An 18,564-nucleotide genomic window follows, 5' to 3' on the forward strand; every position below is an offset into this window, starting at 1 on the left:
CTGCGTAGTCTTTCTTTGAGGAGCAAGGTGAATTGTGCTGTCATTTATTCAGCCAGTGCTGTTATTAATAACGATTAAAAAATCAAATTTTATCTTAAGAGTAGCAGTAGAATTACTACATTTTAGATAAATGCTTTGAAAATTCCAAGCTTTGTTACCTTAAGTTAATTTAAAATACATATAGTTGGGGTCTGGAGTGAAAGCTCAGTGGTTAAGAGCCCTTGGTGCTTTTGCAGAGGACCCAAGTTCAATTCCCAGAACCCACATGAACTGGTACACAACTATCTGTAAATTCCAGCTCCAGTAGATTCAGTGCCCTCTTCTGGCCTCCACACACATGTTCACACACACACACATGCACACACACACACACACACACACACACACACAAATGAAGTAATTCTTTTAAAAAGTCATAATCAGGTATGGAGGTGCACACCTTTAATCCCAGTGCTCTAGAGTCATAGGCAGTTGGATCTCTGGGAGACCAAAGCCACCCTGATCTATATATGAATTCCAGGCCAGTCAAGGCTACATAGTAAGACTGTGTTTCAATAAACAAATAATTAATGTTTCTCTTTTGTTTATAGTACAGTGGAATACTACACGATGAATTAGAATAAAAAATGAATTGTGTCACAGTCTAAAACAGGGGTTCTCAACCTTCCTTTATTGCGGTTCCTCATGGTATGGTGAACCCCAGCCATAAAATTATTTCTACTTATATCTCATAACTATAATTTTGCAACTGTTATAAATTGCAATGTAAATATCTGATATGCAGGTGCCTTTAGGTGACCTCTGTGACAATCCCCTTCCCCAAAGGGGTCAAGACCTACAGTTTAGGAACCACTGGTCAAAACCAAAATAGGTGTCTTGTTCTTATATTTATGGTTGTGAGCCTAGCCTTTAACGGCTGAGCCATCTCTCCAGCCCAGGTGTCTTGTTTTGTGTTGAATTTACACACTGCAAAATCTACACACACTCCAGCATTCATTTAGAGGTTGTCTTGCCTCAACTCCACAACTGAGAGAATCTCTCTGTGCTATATATAACGAATAAGCAGATGGCTCAGTGGTAAGAGCTCGTACTAACCTCTGAGGGCACCAGGCACACATATGGCACATACATAACCATAGGTAAACACTCACAACTATGAAATTAAATAAACAAATCTTTTCAAAGACAATACACAAAGAGCATCAGACCCCATCCAGCAGAGCTATGAAGGGACAGGTAAGGAAATGCCCATCAGGAGCATGATCCTTTGGCCCCATGTCCTGATGAATACAGCCCGGTAAGAGCAGCCCCCAGATTCAGTGCTTATGCTGTTCAGAGGGCTGGTCTGTGTCACTGAAAGCGCAGAAGACCATGGAAACACAGACATCAATTCTCTTTAAGAATTTGACCTTCACAGCCAAGACCCAGCAGGCTTTTCTGCCTGGCTACACACTGATGCCCATTGCTGCCACTGCCCTGGCGTTCACTGTTTGTCTTTCAAGAGCAGTTTTCTTTTCATCAAGGTGGCTGCCTGCATCGTGCCATCCAGCGACTTCAGTTTTCTTATTTATATTCAGTTAGCACTCGCAGACTGGGTCATTCCTCAGCCCCACCCCCTGCCATTTTTTAAGCTGTTCCCAACTTATTAAAATTTTTATTTTTTGAGATACAACATTTTTCCTTCTCTTAACTTCTTCCAAACCCTCCCGTATGCCCTACCCTGCTCTCCTTCAAATCCATGGCCTCCTTTTTCACTAATTGTTTTTACATGCCTATGTATATATGTACATACATATTTATATTCCCAAACATAACCTGACCTAATCACAGACTCCGTCCTCCAGGGGCGTGAGAACACGAAGCTATGAGGTCTGTGATATTTTGCTGTGAGCTCAGATCGGACAGGTTTCCAACTCACACGAGTACATGTATTGGTAGGTGAAGCTTCATCTAGGAGGCCACATTCTGCATACAGGGACAGATGTGTTTGTGTACATTTTTGACTGTAGTCAGGAGCTCCCTCGGGCCCACAGCCACCCCTCAGTTTCTTCATGTGCTGACAGGTGTTTTATGAGCCTGTTTATGTGAAGTTCTTCTCAGGTCCGGCTGTGCTTCTGCTACTCTTTTAGGAAACCACAGGCACAACTGCTATTTCACAGCAAGAGGCCCAGTAACCTTATTTTTTTTATTTTTTATTTTTTGTAGGGAGAAAAAAAACAAAAAAACAAAAAAACTCTGGTCTAACTGCTTACCTTGAAATTATTTTTTCCTAACACATGATCAAATATGTGGAACAGTGTAACGACGGCTCCAGAGTATAAAGTCTCAAGCCTCTGTGTGATCCTGAGTCACACATGACCAGCTCTGAGATCACCAACGCGATTAGCAAGTCACCTTATCAGTCTAGATCCTCCGGCAGTCTGAATCACTCATAGCTGGGAAACATCACCAAGCGCTCAAAGTTTCTCTTTCTGAGAATAGAAATGATGCATTTATCAACTGGTGCTGAGAGAGAGAAATTAGAAACTAAAGTCTCATTTACTCTGCTGTTAGCTTACGCCTGTTCCTCAGGAGCTGTCATCGTAAGGTGCCCTGAAGTCAACACTGACTCTTCCACCAGCTTCTGACACTCTGACCTACTGAATACACTGCGTGTTTCTACATTCAAGTGCATACTTCTGCTTTTTCCTTGTGCAGTGAACTGCTCCAGCTGGTGTAACCCAAAGTGAATCTTGTCTCTTTGGGTCTGATTTTTATACTTTAATGGTGCTTGATAGCATTAAAAAGTTATTTATTTCATATTTTATACATACTAGTGTGTCTAACTAACTAGACTTACCCCTTTCTCCCAGCCAAATTTTTAAGAATGCAGGTGAAATTTGACTTTTGATGGTAGCTTTAAAGTATTTTAAAGAGCCACCCTCATTTATATGTTCTGATGAAGCGTGTGATATTAAGATACAGTGAGATGAAATCTTCTGCGGTTACTCGGAATCACTTGAAAGAGGTGGAAATTGTTGCTGAACCAGGTCCAGCACGCTCATGGCAAAGCATCATGGGGCTGGAGAGATGGCCTGGGAGAGTGTGATGCTTTTGCAGAGCATCTGAGTTCAGTTCCCAATGCCTACATTAGGTAACTCAAGACCACCTACTCCAACTTCAGGGACTCCAGCGTCCTCTTCTGGCCTCTGCCAGGCACCCACACTCATGTACACACACACACACACACACACACACACAATTAGAATAAATTAGGAAAAAAGAAAACTTTTAAGATTCGGTAAAGAAATAACAAAGATTTTTTTTTTTTTTTGTACAAATACTTAGCCATGGGTATGTATGTCTAGACAATATTGAAATTTGACACAGGAAAAAATATCATGATTAGTGGGAAGGGAAAACCAGCCTCACAGTGATAATGCACACGCTTGTTTTCAGGGCACAAACATGCCATTTTACTTGGATCCTTTGCCTCACTCAGCAGCCTTAACACCTGCTGTACTAACGACTTCATGGACGTAAGTATAAAGGGTGCTTCTGCAAGGGCAGCCCAGGTTCCTCCGTGTGTCTAAATCATTGGTTAAGACACCCACTCACAACCATTCCCTGTGTGGCTGAGGCTACCGTCACTGTGATGAGCAAAGGTTAAGTTGACAACTGAGTTGGAATTCACCCATAAGCTCCCTGAAGATTCTGATCGGATTCTGAGGTGTGGGGAGTCTACAAAGAGGCCTCTGCGGCCCCAACATGCCGCATGTGCACCTGTCCTCCTGTTAGCCCCTTTCATTGTCCCAGGCTCCACTCGCTGCGGGACAAATCGTCACTGCTCGGGTTTCAAGGATTATGTGTACTTGGAGGGCTCATTAGAATTTTCTGGCAAGATGGGTCCTCAGCCTTGGCACTGCCCCAGGTCAGCATTTTTCAACAGTAGCGTCACCTTGGAAAGAGTGTCTACCTTGGTCCATCTTCTTTAAAAACTGTATCTCATTCTCAACTAGTATTCTTAGGAATAGAAGAAACCTCCAGCTTGTTCTTTTAAAAATATTTTTATTAATTTGAGAACTTTATTACAATGTATTTTGGTCATATTTGCCCTGCTCCTCTCCCTAGCTCTTTCCATATCCATCTCCACTCCTAAGCTTGTGGTATATATACATACATACATATATATATATATATATATATATATATATATATATATATATATATGATATATAATTATCAAGTTCAATTTGTGCCGCTCATATAATTGAGGATGTGGGGCCATCCACTGGAATATGGTCAGTGTACCATATTGCTGCTTTTCCCCCTAGATGTCATCAGTTGTGTGTAGCACCTCAGTTAGGGGTGGGGATTCCCCAACCCCTTCCTCATCCATGCTGAAATGTCGATGGCTTGATCTTGTACTCATCACATGTAGACAACCACAGCTGCTGTGGGTCCCTGAGTACAAAGGTCCTGTTACAGCCAGAAGACACAGTTTCACTCTGTCCTTCCCACCCTTAGCTCTTACAGTCTTTCTACCCGTTCTTCTGCAGTGGTCCCTGAGCTTTGTGGCAGGCAGTAGGGTGAGAGCAAGGGAGAAAGTTTGATATGAATGTCCTGCTTGTGGCTGGGCACTCCATAGACACTTATTCCCTGACCTTTGACCTGTTGTGAGTCTCCACATGAAGCATGGTCCATTGCTCTAAGAACTTCTCAGATGAAGTCTGAGAGGTTCTCTGATCTGTGGGTGTAGAAATCCAGTTTCAGAGAGCAGTTACTATGTCCATTTAGCAGAAAAAATAGTAGTGGGCTGTGTTCCAATTCCCAGGTTCTTGGTGAGATTTATAGTATCAGGCGTGGGTTTCTTCCTGTGGAGCAGGCCTTAAATCCAATTAGAAAGTGGCCAGTTACAGCCATAGCACAAGCCTGTACGTAGCTTGTCTCAGCCACCAAGCCTTTGTGCGCCGGTGATAAAGTGGGAACACTCAGGAAGAAAGCTGGGAAATATTAATACGTAAAACATTCTCTACAGCCTAGAAGAGGGACCTCACTTCTAAGTCAGATGCTCAGTGATTGGTGGTGGTACCCCCAAAAGCACCCCTCCAGTAACACGTTTTTTCTTCCTTCTTCTTTTTCTGTCTTGTCCTCTTTCTAGACTCTTGTGCTCAGAATTAAGCATTGAGTCTCTTTGCAGATGAGCAGCACGCTGTGGAATATTCCAGTCTCTTTGCTTTTATGGTTGCACTGAGGGTGCTAAAGATGAATTGGAGTGCTATTTGGCAATCTGTGAAGTTAAAACACATCTGCAAGCTTAGTAGGAATCTTGGGAAAAAGACGTTCTCACAAATTGAGCTTTCACTTCAGTTTTTTATAACTTCCCTTTTTAGGTTGGGATGCTTGAAATGGAACGATAAACAGCTTAAGCTTTATGAATGATACCTTGTTCCCGTGGAGCCCGGAATCACAGGGCGTTAGCATGTTTTGAGGATATCTAACAGCTAATTATTTTAATGTGTTCATGTATGAAATAGGTTTTCCTTGTCATTGTTGAGGACTCTGTGGATCAGAAGGATGAAGGATATAACTGACTGTCTCTGTTTCTTCCAGTAGAGCGGGCTAGCCCTAAAAAGAATAAAAATAATGAGAAGCAAGCGAGGGCTGGCCCCCACAGTCACCTGACCCAAATTGAAGTGGGGACACTTCTCACAGCTTCTTCATGTGGGGTGCTATTTTCAGTGCCTAACAAACCCTCCAAAGTCGAGCTGAGAACCCCCCTTCGCACGCCCTGTGCCTCGAGGACGGGTTTATCTTGTGAGTCTCAACCTGCTCTCTAGTGAGCATAGTTCCTAGAGCCAGCTGAAGCTCCGAGAGGCGCAGTGGCATGGAGCGTCTATCTCTCTCCCAGGCCTGTGCTAGCAAAGAACTCTCCTCGTTGAGAACGTGTCTGGATCTAGTTCCCTCTCTTCTCATAAGCGGACACCATGCTGCTGTCACTCGAGATGGCTCCTTGTGACTGCACTGTGATCAGACTCACAAACTCTCCTTCCCTCCAAAGGAAGCGATCAGACACGGAAGTGACAAACCATCTCTGCTGTCAGGAGGGACACTTTGAAGCACTTACCATCTAAATTGGGAGGTGTGTGCCCTTTACAAGTTTAATTAGTCACAAAATTCATTATATTCTACCTCTTGCGGAAGCCATCAAGAAGATCCTCTTTAATCTAAGGAATGACTCTGCATGACTAGCTCCATAGGAAGGCATGACGTCAGGTCATGCTGGCCTGGAAACCAGGGTCCCCGTGGGAGCAAAGAGGGAGAGGGCGCTGTTTATTTCCAAGCAGAGTGTGGGAGTGATCTTGAGAAGGTCATTTTGTGCCGCTGCCTCCACCTCAATACCTATAATCCTAATACTTATATAATAAAAGTTTGAGTTTATTATCTTCACAGAGAACTGAGGATGGTTGAATATTTAGAAACTTTCTAGAGTTTATTTGGTTTTTCTTTGGTACTGGAGGAAAATGTTGTGAAACATCACAATAATATTTTTAATCATTTAAAATACTTTTACGTATAGGATGTTTGCAAAAGGACTCAACATAGCAAGGCACTATTCTTACAAATAATAGTAACTTATATTAATATTTCAGTCCCTTTGATCCCTTTTAACTGCCATAAATAAATAATGTGCATCACTGGAACTGGCTTTGCACATTAAAGAAACCCTAATAACATAGATACCAAGATTATGCATGTGGCCAAGAACTTGAGCTTATGAGATGAGTACCCTAGTTTAAAATGTTTGTACCTGTTTCGGTGTGTGTTCGGTTTGTTCCAGTTGAATGAGAAATGACAGACTATGCCATCACACACCAGAATCACCTGACTTCCTCCAAGCACTAAAGATGGTCACAACAAATTCAAGAAAGGCTAAGAAGAGGGTCTACTTGGTGGAGGTCAGGACTCTGTTTTTCTCTAAGGTTACTTGGGAAGCTGAGAGTTGTGCACCCATGAGGCTGTCATTGAGCCCTAAGACAATGCTGTTTTCTGTAAGAATTTAAAGATACTTTTGGAACCTTTGGTCCACATTATTCACTAGTGAAGCCACAACTAGGTCAATGGCCACTTAAGAAGCGATTTACGCAGTCCTAACAGTCAGCTTACAAAGTTATCCTTCACATACTAATAATGAACATATATTCCAAGAATTCCCGCAGCTTTCCATGTGTAACTTACACATTTCCCACTGTTACGTCCCTTCTCCATATACTTTTGTTTTCCTGAATTTAAGTCACACTACCTAAACTTTGAGTAATTGCGACTTGCTAGGTTCCACCCTAAGTATTAGATGGACTTTTAAGGTAAGTATATGTGAAAAACAATAGTTTTTTTCTCATAATAAAAATATCACCTTAAATAAAATTTTACTCAGGGGGATAAGTTTTTAGCCATAGCCAGGCAGGATCAGCAGAAAAACTGCATCGGTCTTTGGACTTTTGTAAGTTAAAACTGATACATTCTTTAAATCAGCTATTGCAGAGAAGGACTTTTTAGAAAAGCGGCATGTAGCACACAGCTGATCGGCCTCCATGCAATCAGGCCCCACATTGTCTTCGAAGAGCGCTGCCATCTCCCAGGCCTGGTCCCTGTAATGGATGAGCAGCTTTGTGACCCGCAGACGTGGAGCTCTTTGAAGCTGCATGTCTGGGGAACAGCCCTTTGTTACGGTGCAGGAGTAATATCAGAATTTCCTGGGAGTGGGTCATCACAGGAAATTATCAGCAATTCATAGGCTTTCCTTTTGGCGTTCACTTCAGCCTCAAGGGTAATCACAAAAGATTATAGTCTCCATTTCAGCTTCCACGTCTCTGCAATATTCTTCTCTGCTGAGAGCATGATTGATTCCCAGAGGATAGCTTTTAACCCCAGCTTGAGGAGGGTGGGGCAAACTGAAGTATTTTGATAACTGACAGTCATCGCCATTGTGGGTGATTCTGCTGTCTGGCGGGTATTTGGTGATGCCCGAATAATTATACAAAATATTTTAAATGAAGTGACTTGTGTTATGAGAGAGAGGCATTTGTCCAATTTCAGTAAAAATGTTAGACATGACAGGAGAGGCATAGTGGTCAATAAACTTTCAGATGATGTCATGAAGACTGAAGGACCAAGCATCCTGAAAGAACTAATTTCAGAAAATGGAAAACTGCTTTACCATCACTCCTGAAATCTTCCTAAATACCCTTTTGCTTAAAACGGTAAACTTTTGTTTTTATTTTGTTTCATTTTCTTGGCTGTGTAGCCCAGGCTGGCCTTGAACTCACGGCAATCACCCTTGCTCCGCCATCCAAGTGTTGGGATTACAGTCATGTGCCACCGTGGCCCATCCAGAAAGATAAATCTCTAAGGTGTTACAGAGAGACACTTGCTGTGTTTCCTGACAACTCACTGTGCTGTTTCCTTTGCTTCTCTCATTGTTCGTGCGTAGTAGGAGCAGGCGTGTGCACCGTTCATGAACGTGTGGAAGCTGGGTATCTTTGAGACAGGGTCTCAGACTGAAGCCAGGGTTCATCAGTTAGCTAGACTAGGTAGCCAGCAAGCTCCTCCAGTCTGCCTGTTTGCCCCTGCTCCAGTGCCATGGTCGTAGGCCAGTTACACCGTGCATGGTTATTTTCCACAGCTGCTAGGGATCTGAGCTCAGCATTCACTGAGCCAACTTCGAGTTCCTCTCTATTTCTTGATTAGAAAATATTGATGCCCTATCTATGTAAGCAAACTGGATGGGTTTTAAAATTTGGTGATGTTGTGCACTATATATATATACACATGTATATGTATATATATGTATATACACACATATATATATATATATTTATGTATATACATTCTCCCCTATTATGTGTTGGTTCTATTTAGAAAGAAGACTTTGTGTATTTCTAAACTAAGTTTGGATATAATCACATTCTCTTACAAATTTAAAGGAAAACGAGGATGGTTCTCTTTAAAAGTACTTTTGGATTGAACTCCTTGCCTCTTTGCATTCATGGAAAATAATTTCAAGTCAAATGAACAAGTTTTGAATGTCAAGCTGTACAATTAACAGAGTTTTAGTCAATAAAGCAATTATCACTGTTGCGAGCAGAGTGAGGCATTTTATTACAGCTCTTTATTTCCTTTTACAACTATTGTATATTTTTATAACATGAATGGAAAAACAAACTTGAACCAGAAATGTTTTCTACTGAGAAAAGCTGAGAAGTGCATGCATACACAACAAAGGAACAATAGGAATAGGAAAACACATAAAAATTAATCTTGATAGTCCATAAAGCCACTCAGGGACTACTTGGCAATTAAAATCCTAAAAAACTTAAGTTTGGGCAAGGCGAGCATGCAAGGAGCAGCAGGACACTGTTCTGAGAGCATGCCTCCCGCGTCTACAGTCACAGAAAGGAGCAGGAGAGATCAGAGTTAATGCACAGGGCACTCCATTAACATGGCTTTCTGGTAAACTGCTGGTAGAGTTTGAACATGAGCTGTCCACCACAGCCTTGAGTGTCCAATGCTTGGGCCTCAACTGAGTGAGGTCCTTGCAACTTTAGAATGTGGAGGGTCTTGTTGGAGAGGGTCACAGGAAAGACGGTGCTGGAGGTCATACGTAGTCTCTGGTCGTCCCCCTCTTTGGCTTCTTGCTCTCCCCATAACTCTTGGTTTGTTGTTATACTGCCATTTTGGTTTTGATGTTACTCTAAAATTCACCAAAAAGAAAGAGTGAATTAAAAAAAAAAACCATAAAATTTAACTGGCCATCTTAGATTCTTGTTTGCTCAATCTGGCAACTTATTGCAGATCTGCTTTTAGATAGAGAGGCTTGCCTAGGCCACTAACTTGTCAATGTCTTTCCTCTTTTTCAAGTTAAGAAGGTTATACTAAAATCACACTGGTTTGCATAGAGTCTGGTCTACCTACTTGAGCTACCATTTGTTTTTCAGTATGTTATCGTATTGAATTTCCAGTTAGGATTCTGTTCAGATGGGAAAATTCTGGGACTCAAAGCAAATTTAAAGAAGGAAGCATGCCAGGCATGGTAGCACTTGTCTTTAGTCCTAACAATGTGCTTACTGGGCGAAGGCAGAATCTCTCTAAGTTTAAGGTCAGCCTGGACCATAAAAAGCAAGTTCTAGGCCACACTTCTAGGCCACAGGAGCCTACCCAGTAATGTGGATAGTTCTGGAGACTTTACCACCACACAAGACGTGGCTCGGGAAAGCTAAGGCTGTCCTTAGGACTGAAAACTCCAGATCTGTTGCCCTGTGTGGAGAAACATCTCTGTTATCACGTCCTTAGTGGGAGGGCAAGCTGCATGTCATTGGCCATGTACGAGGAAACATACTTCAGTTTTGCAGAATTAGGAATCCTTCAAACAGGCCCCCTGCCTTTCCTCTTCTTTCTGCCCAGAGGAGTTTCCTTTTTGTCTCCTCTCTTTTTTTTTTCCTCTGCAGCACAGACCTGATCTCCCCCAGCATTGTGCTGTACACGTTGAGTTCCTGAGCAACATTCCAACTTGTTTAGGCAGGGTGTTTCTGAAAGGATGTCATTTAATTTGTTTTGCTGGTCCAGAGGTGTATTGATTTTTAAATCAGGAATGATCATCACCTCCATGGTCTTTCAGAAGGCTCTGGCGGTATTGTCTTAGCCCTCGTACACAAAGCAGGTGATCAAGGCCTCAATTATTGGAATTTGGAGACCTCACACTTAAAAACCACATCTGTTGGTGTCAGGGCATAGAATCAGATGGCATACATGCAAGTTTTCCACCCTTAAAATAACAAGGAATTATATTTTTAAATAATACTTCTCAAACTTATTTTGGGGTGTTGAATTGTCTGTTTTAGAAATGTAATAGATATATTTGGGAGTTGTTTTCAAGTGGTGATTTTTTTAAAGAAAAAAACCCAACTTCCTTTGGGCTCAGTGAGCAGGAATCCCTGCTGTGCAGGCACAAGGGCCTGAGTGATTTGTGAATCCCCGCACCCACATAGAGAACCAGGAATAGATGCTTGTGTGACCCCAGCATTTGGGACTGGAGACAGGGGAATCTTGGGAGCTCAGTGGCCAGCCAGACTAGTGATAACCAAGAGGCTGATTCAGTAAATAAGCCTGTTCGGAAGTAAAGGAGGTCACGATAGAGTGCAGCACTTAATGTTATTCTGCACACGCGCGCACACGCACACACACACACACACACACACACACACAGACACATGCACATGCACACAGATATGCACGCAGACAGAGGCACGTGTGCACAATCACACACACACATTCTCACACACACGCACACAGACACACACACACACACACACACCAGAGAGACGGCAAGGCAGAGAAGAAAATCCAGTTTTGATGATTATCTTATGTCTAGCCCGTCTTCCAAGCATTAAAACGTGTTATAGAACAATCACTCTCATAACCTGCCCTCAAATGAAAAGATTCTTTAGTCTGAGTTCCTGAAATGATAATTTTTTGTTGCTTTATTTCATCCCAAGGAGACCCAATACTAGACAACGCAGGTGACAGTGTGTTTATTTTGCGTTCTCCTGATGAGAGCAATCCTTGCTGTTATCACTCTGAACAGCGAACTGTAACAGCATCGTAGGTATTTGTATTTGCATCTTACAGTTTATTGTCAACCATGCATTTTTAAAATGTTCATATATTTTATTGAGAAAAATAAAACAGAATAATTTGAAGGAACTGGCTTCTCTGGGGATAAGAAAATATTAACCTTACTTCCCACTATTTTATTTCTCACGTGGAGCTATTAAATTTTGCAACAGAGGTAAATTCTCATTTGTTTATTCGATGGTCCCAAGTAAGTTTCATCTCCTTTACAAATTCTCTAATTTTTCTCATTTTTTTTTCAAAAGCCTACGTGGCAGTGTGATAGGAAGTGTCCTTACAGTGTCTTTGCAGATGAGGACAAATCTCTGTGTTTATAATTTGACCAGAAATTACTTTAATTATAGAACATTGAGAGTAAAATGAAAACCTTTCTAGAATGTTCTTTGTATCCTGATTGGAAAAATACTTTCTTTCCTAGTAATTTTAGTCCCATCTCAACATTTCCCAGTTAAGGATGGAAGCAAGGAAAGACACATGTTTGCCCTGGAGCCAGCTCCTCACCTAATGCGTCCCCTCCCCTAGAGCAGCAGCTGTGGTCAGGGTTGAGTTTGGTCTGTTTCTTAATTCATCCAATCAACTAATCAGACCTCTTGGCATGCACGTTATTACCCTGAGAACTCATCTCGGTTCTGTAGTTCTTCATCTCACACTGGGACAGGATCGGCACTGTCCGAGGGACTGCTGAGGATGAGAGTAAGTGGCAGCTATCCACGCAGGAAAAAGTTCACTCTCTCTTTGTTTAAACTGGACCCCGTGAAGGCTCACTGATAGGGCGTTTGGAATTATGCTGCAGCATGAATTCAACTTTGACTCATTTCTCCCGATCATTTGTAGCATGGGAGGTCACCAAATATGTGGGCAGCCAGGAAAAGAGAACCTTTTCATTTGTTGTTGTTAATTTTTTAATGATTTTTAGATTTTATTTTACGAGCATTGGTGTTTTGCCTTCCTGTTTGTATGTGTGTAGGTGTCAAATCCCCTGGAACTAGAGTTACAGATAATTGTGAATTGCCTTATGGGTGCTGAGAATTGAACCTGGGTCCTCTAGAAGAGCAGCCAGTGCTCTTAACTGCTGAGCCATCTCTCCAGCCCCAAGAACCTTTTATCTATGTGTAATTTGCTACATACAAGTATCTGCTGTCAGAGTAGGCCTTCCATGTCAGCAAGAGGCACATGGCTGGCTGTGTGGCAATTCCCACCAGCAAAAGAACAACGAAACTGCCTGAAAGTGTGGTTTAAAAATTATTCTTTCTACTCCAGACAGCTTAAAAAATGGTCCGTCAAGCCGGGCGTGGAGACTCACACATATAATGCAGCACCTGGAAGGTTAAGGTCAGGGGATTGTCATGAGTTTAAGGCTAATCTGGGCTGCACACTGAGTTCAGGGTTAGCCTGGGCTACAGAGAGAGAACCTGGTAAACAAACAAACAAATAAATAAATAAGGGGGTAGGAAAGAAAGAGGAAGGAGAGAGAAATAAATGACTCCTAATGACATCCTGATATATATAACATGTATATGAGATATGTTATATATATATGTCGTGTGTGTGTGTGTGTGTGTGTGTGTGTGTGTGTGTGTGTGCTTAGATCAGCACCTTGCCCAGCCATCATCAGAGATGTTTCCTCCACCAACAGGTGGGACCAAATACAGATACCCATAACACAGACATTATGGAGAGAGTGAGAGGCCTTGGCACACTCAGCCCTAAAAGGGATGTCTCCATCACATCCCTCCCTTTAGTGCTCAGGGAAACCTGCAGAGGAGGAAGTGCAAAGAGTTTAAGAGTCGGAAAGGATGGAGGACATGAAGGAAACAAGGCCAATCAATATGACAAAAGCTCAAAGGAGCTCACAAAGACTGAAGCAGCATGCAGCGGTCTGACGGCTCCTCTGCCTGTCGACTTAGCTTCGAGTTCCGCGCATTTAACGGGATCCCTGAGGATGACTGAGGGGGCTTCTGATTTTTGGCCTTCTCTTGGACCCTTTTCCATCTGTTTGTTGGGCTTGTCAACTCCAACCTATTTTTGTTTTATCTCACTCTATTTTATTTTATTATTAAAATAAAATAAACTTTCAACCTTTAGGAATCCTAAAACTTAAAAACAGATTAATTTAAGGACATTCTGTATGTTTCTTTTGATTTGCCAAAATGGGATTCTAGAAAAACTACCGGAAAATGCAGACTGATCGTCTTTGCGAAATGTTTTTCTCCAAATAGATCAAGAATGTCTTTCTTTACACCAAGCCTCCTTGTCAATGGAATTGTGCTTGTTGGCTCTCAGAACCCCGGTCAACACAGAACTGAGTGCCGGAGGTCAACCTTTCTAAATGTATCTATTTACTTCTTTCTCAATAATTTCATACCTTAGATGCTAAATTTTAGTTATTTTCACCCATTACCCTCTCTCAGCCCCTCTTTCTTCCCCGTTGAAACACTTGTTCCCAAGAAGCCTCCTTTGTACCTTCATCCCTCTGTTTTAAAGTGACTGTAGAGACTGCTCTTCAATAACGCAGCCGTCACTTTTCAATGAGTCATTTTATGAACATTTGAAGTGTAACGAGAATCTTTTGTCACATATTTTCCCCGAAGTCTGAGATTGAAAAAGAAAGGGATGAAAAAGAATGGTCAGTCTTCGTGTGCTACGGTAATTTGATGATGTTGCAGTTAAAAGGCTGATGCTTAGCCAAACTTTCAGAAGGTCCTAAACCAAAGGGGTTAGTAACTGAAGCTCTCTTTGCCGCAATAAAGGGAAGACAGGCGCCGAAGATGCCTACCTCTTGCTAACCAGTAATCTCGTGTTTTCAAAGCGTTTGTCTGCGTGCAGTTTGGACAGCTATGATTAGGAAAGAGGGCAGAAACACTCCAATTTGATATGGTTTTCCAAAAATTACTCCATAAAAAGGGGAGAGTATATCAAGAGCAGATAGAATCAAAAAGAGAAGAGCCAGTTCTGGATTCTAGAAACTCAAGACTCCTCCATCCTGTGCCAGTGAGGTACATGGTCCGCAGTGTCCCTAACTAGAGTCAGTGTGGAGAGAGACCCCAGCTAAGCCTGAAGCCAGAATTCAGTACCGCGAGCATAAGGGTGAACAGCGACGGAATGTCTCAGAGTCTGGGATTCTTCTTCTGTGTGGGGAAGATTATAAGTGGTTCCCTTCACCTGCTGTGAGCTCACTCCTCCATGTGCCTAGACTAAGGCTGAGAGAGTCCAATCAGCTCTTCTGATGTTGTTTATTAGGGTTATGACACACCTAGGGAAGGGACTGACAAAGCAAATATGCACACAGGATAACAGCAAAGTCACACACTGAGAGGAGGCTCCTGGATACCTGAGTGTAAGACCAGAGAGGGAGAGTGGAGCCCAAAGTTGGAAGGACACTAGGAAACAGACTGTTTCTACTTTGTTTGTTTCTTTCTCTCCTTCCTTCTTTCCTTTCTTTTTTTCCCATATCTTCTTCTTTTACTTAATAGTGACTTTCATCCTCCAGATTCCAATTAATTAGTTTATGGTGTCTCATATTTCAACTTTAAAACTATGTTGTCTCTCATCTTTGACTCATTTCCCCGTGCAGACATTCTCTCAACTAGAATAAGATTCCAGAAATGTTTTGTGTAAGGGGGGGGGGGAAGGTAGATGATTTTTAAATATAAAAAAATACTAAAAGCAATGGACTTACTGAATTGTGCAGATAATCCGCGATTAGCAACTGGTTTTAAGGACAGTAGTATGAAGAGATGATTGGTTTAAAGTTGCCTTAAGAACAACACGGATACAAGAAAGTCCTCTATAATTCTCGAATAATATCCCCACTTAATAGGGTGGCGCCTGGTTCTTCCTAGTCTCAGCCTTCCTTCGTAGCTAAATTGTTTAAAGGCATCAGAAGCAGCCTCGTTCTTGAAAAGTACTGGGATAGCCGAGCAAACTTCTAATTCTGTTGAGGTCCCATCTAGAAAATAATCTAGTGTCTAAACTACGATCCAACATTTGATCACACAGCCCGGAGACTCGCCCATCCTTAGCAGAAGGCATCAGTGATACTTTGCCGTGTCTGAGTTTCTCCGTAGCCACCTGTTTCCATGTGATTGCTTACACTGTGAAGCTGCAGATTACTTTTTGCTAACCTCAGGGCAAGCAATGTTTTTTTTTTTTTTTAAAAAAAAAAAAAAAAACATATTCATGCAGGTTTGTGGGCCTTGTGATCTTCAAAAATATGCCAAAGAGGTGTCAGTTCTCATTTTGATGTTGAAAATGTAATAGGTGAGGTGAGCAGGCCAGCTTCATTGGTTCATCTTATGGCACCACAGTCAATAGTCAGTTCACCCATCTGGGGCCTCTAGTCTCCCCGATTCCTGATCACAGATACGACCCCGTCTTCCGTCTTTATTTCCTAGCATTTAATTGCACTGATGGGTTTGATCTTCATTTCTGTGCAGTCTTCATTAGAAACACTACGAAGTGCTCAGTCTTGCTGCGCTGTAATTAGTGAGCATTTCGGGGTTCTTCATGAACATGAGTAGGGAAGGGAGCTTCTAAAACATGTAAATAGTGTGAACATGCACGCTCTTCTCAAAGCACCAGGTGATTACTTCTAACTTTTACTTTTTTTAGAAAAGAAGAGGCTTATATGGGACCAATAAATTCTGCCAGGTAAGGGACTCTGGTAGCCGGAGCTACGTAGCAGGGATTTGATCTATTTCTTTTTTTCCCCTTATGATCATTTCCCAATGAATCATAATTTTCCCTATCCACAGCCTTTTCTGTGTATATGGAAATAACATGAGCTAAATGGTCTAACCAAGTAACAAGCATTTGGTTACTTAAAATTCACATCTTTCTTCTAACAATTGTTGAAAGCATCCATTTTTAACAACTAAGTACCTATGAACTGCCAATTAAACCTTTTAAAATATTGCTTTGGTGTGTAATTGCATTTCTTCCAATAATTTACCTTAATAGTCTATATATGAAATCATTATTATATACATACATATAATTTTTCATTTGGTGAATTAAACTATTTGATATTATAGGTCTTCATGAGACTGTCTTTACTAATCTAGGATCCGTAATTTATTCTGGAGATTACTGTATGAATGACAGAAGAATCATCACTGTTGTGTAACTTTAGGAGATGGAAACACCCCCTCAGCCCAGTTGCAGAGGAATAGATTCTGTCCAAGTGTATTGTCCCAGTTCTGTCAATGAGTATATTGGGGTTATTTACAGGAGTGTGCATGACTCAAAGGTTAGCCAGACTACCAGGAAGTCTGGTAGGCAACATACAGGCATCTAGGCCACTGAGGAAGTCCTTCCTGAAGCACGGACAGCTCATATAAACTGCACTGCTGACGAGGCGCCTGGGCTGCTTGCACGTAACGTCACAATCAATGCAGCCCCTGTAGGCTACTGCTTATTCCTTATGTAACCTCATGGGAGGGAGAAACCTCAGGCAGGACAGCATGGAGGCCCAAGCCCCATAAGCCTCACGAGCCCTGTTGGCTCTCCCTCCCTCCGATAGGGATCGCAGCAGCTCTGATTCGGTGTGCTGTCAATCACAGGCAACCCAGAGGAAGCAGCCTCACCACAACCGTCGATTTCCTCAACATAGCGCATTCTAACTATGCAAGGGCCGTCCCACGAGTAACACAAACAAGCAGGCAAACAAAAAGTCTATCTGGTGGCAATTATTCTCACCTAACTCCTTAGAATATTGCCAGAAGACATAAAGCAAAACTTCAGAATATTATCACCTTCTACTCTTTTAAAAATCTGAAGACCTTGTTTTATGATGCTCAGACTGGCAACTGGAGCATCTATACCCCCTTTTAGAGTTTCATTTTCATTAAATCATGTCCGACAAATAACATCTGAATTAAAAACTGTAATTATAGCTGTTTTAGACTCTCTGTTGCTGAGACAAATACTGGAGGAAACAGGGGAGGAGGATGTATTGCCATTTTTCATCTTTTTATCCAAAATACAAAAGGAAACACAAGTTTTAAAAAATGCAACTTTATCTAGATCACAGTTTCAGAGGTTTTTTGCTTTTGTTTTTTTCAACAGGCTGTGTTTATTCTGGTCCTGTGATGAGGCAGAACACTGTGGTGTTGTCCAGGCAGATAGGAAGCAGGCTGTGAGGGAGGGAGCAGGAGCCAGGTACAGCCTTCAGCAGCGTGTGCCCAGCGGTCTGCTTCCTCCGAGTAGGCCCAACCTCCCCCAGGTTCACCTGTCTGTCTTCTTAACACCACCAGGGAATGATCCATCTGCCATAGAGCCCCTGTGGGGCACTTCCTGTCCAAGCCATAGGAAGAGAGATTCCCCTGGGTTTCAGTCTGTTACGCCAGGGATGGTGTGACGACCTGAGCAGCTGAATCATCAAGGGCAGAGAGAAGAACACAGGCTTTCCTCCCTTCAGATGGATCCTCCCTGCTGATCCTCCCCGGAACAGGCTTGCAGACACACCCAGAGGTGTGCTCCACTAACCTCCTGGTGTCTCTCAATCCTGACCGGCACTCAGGATTTACCCTCAAAATAGACATCTAAGTGAAAGTTAAAAGGGATGTAACAAGAGGAAAACATGGGTGTTCTCTGAGAATTCATATAAGGAAATGAATCATTTTCAGTAGAAAATAGAGCATCTTTCTAAGGGAGAGACATAGGGGCAAGATTGTGACATGGCGAGCTGCAAGCAGCTCCATTGAAGGCAGCAGGGAACAAGAACGCTGTTAAAACTGCTGCTCCAGGAGTGGTATAGCTGGATCTTGAGGAAGCGCCAGATTGATTTCCAGAGTGGTTGTACAAGTTTACATTCCCACCAGCAATGGAGGAGGGTGCCCCTTTCTCCACAACCTCTCCAGCATGTGTTGTCACTTAAGTAAGGTAAAATCTCAGGGT

At 42.3% G+C, this 18,564-nt stretch overlaps 1 protein-coding gene across 6 annotated transcripts in view; it reads left to right on the forward strand.

The window, feature by feature from the left end:
- The window catches only part of Znf385b (zinc finger protein 385B), a 286,071-nt gene that overhangs the window by 200,565 nt on the left and 66,942 nt on the right, over positions 1-18,564 (forward strand). For 5 of the 6 annotated variants that reach the window (XM_055600670.1, XM_055600671.1, XM_055600673.1 and 2 more), the window contains one exon: positions 16,279-16,317. The exons of the other annotated variant lie outside the window; for it this stretch is intronic. In XM_055600670.1, the coding sequence (XP_055456645.1) occupies positions 16,279-16,317 (39 nt within the window). The remainder of the gene's footprint in view (positions 1-16,278; positions 16,318-18,564) is intronic. 6 annotated transcript variants of the gene reach the window in all.

The sequence above is a fragment of the Psammomys obesus genome, unplaced genomic scaffold (genome assembly GCF_907164565.1).
Source record: "Psammomys obesus unplaced genomic scaffold, mPsaObe1.curated_primary_1811, whole genome shotgun sequence".
In the NCBI taxonomy this organism is placed as follows: domain Eukaryota; kingdom Metazoa; phylum Chordata; class Mammalia; order Rodentia; family Muridae; genus Psammomys; species Psammomys obesus.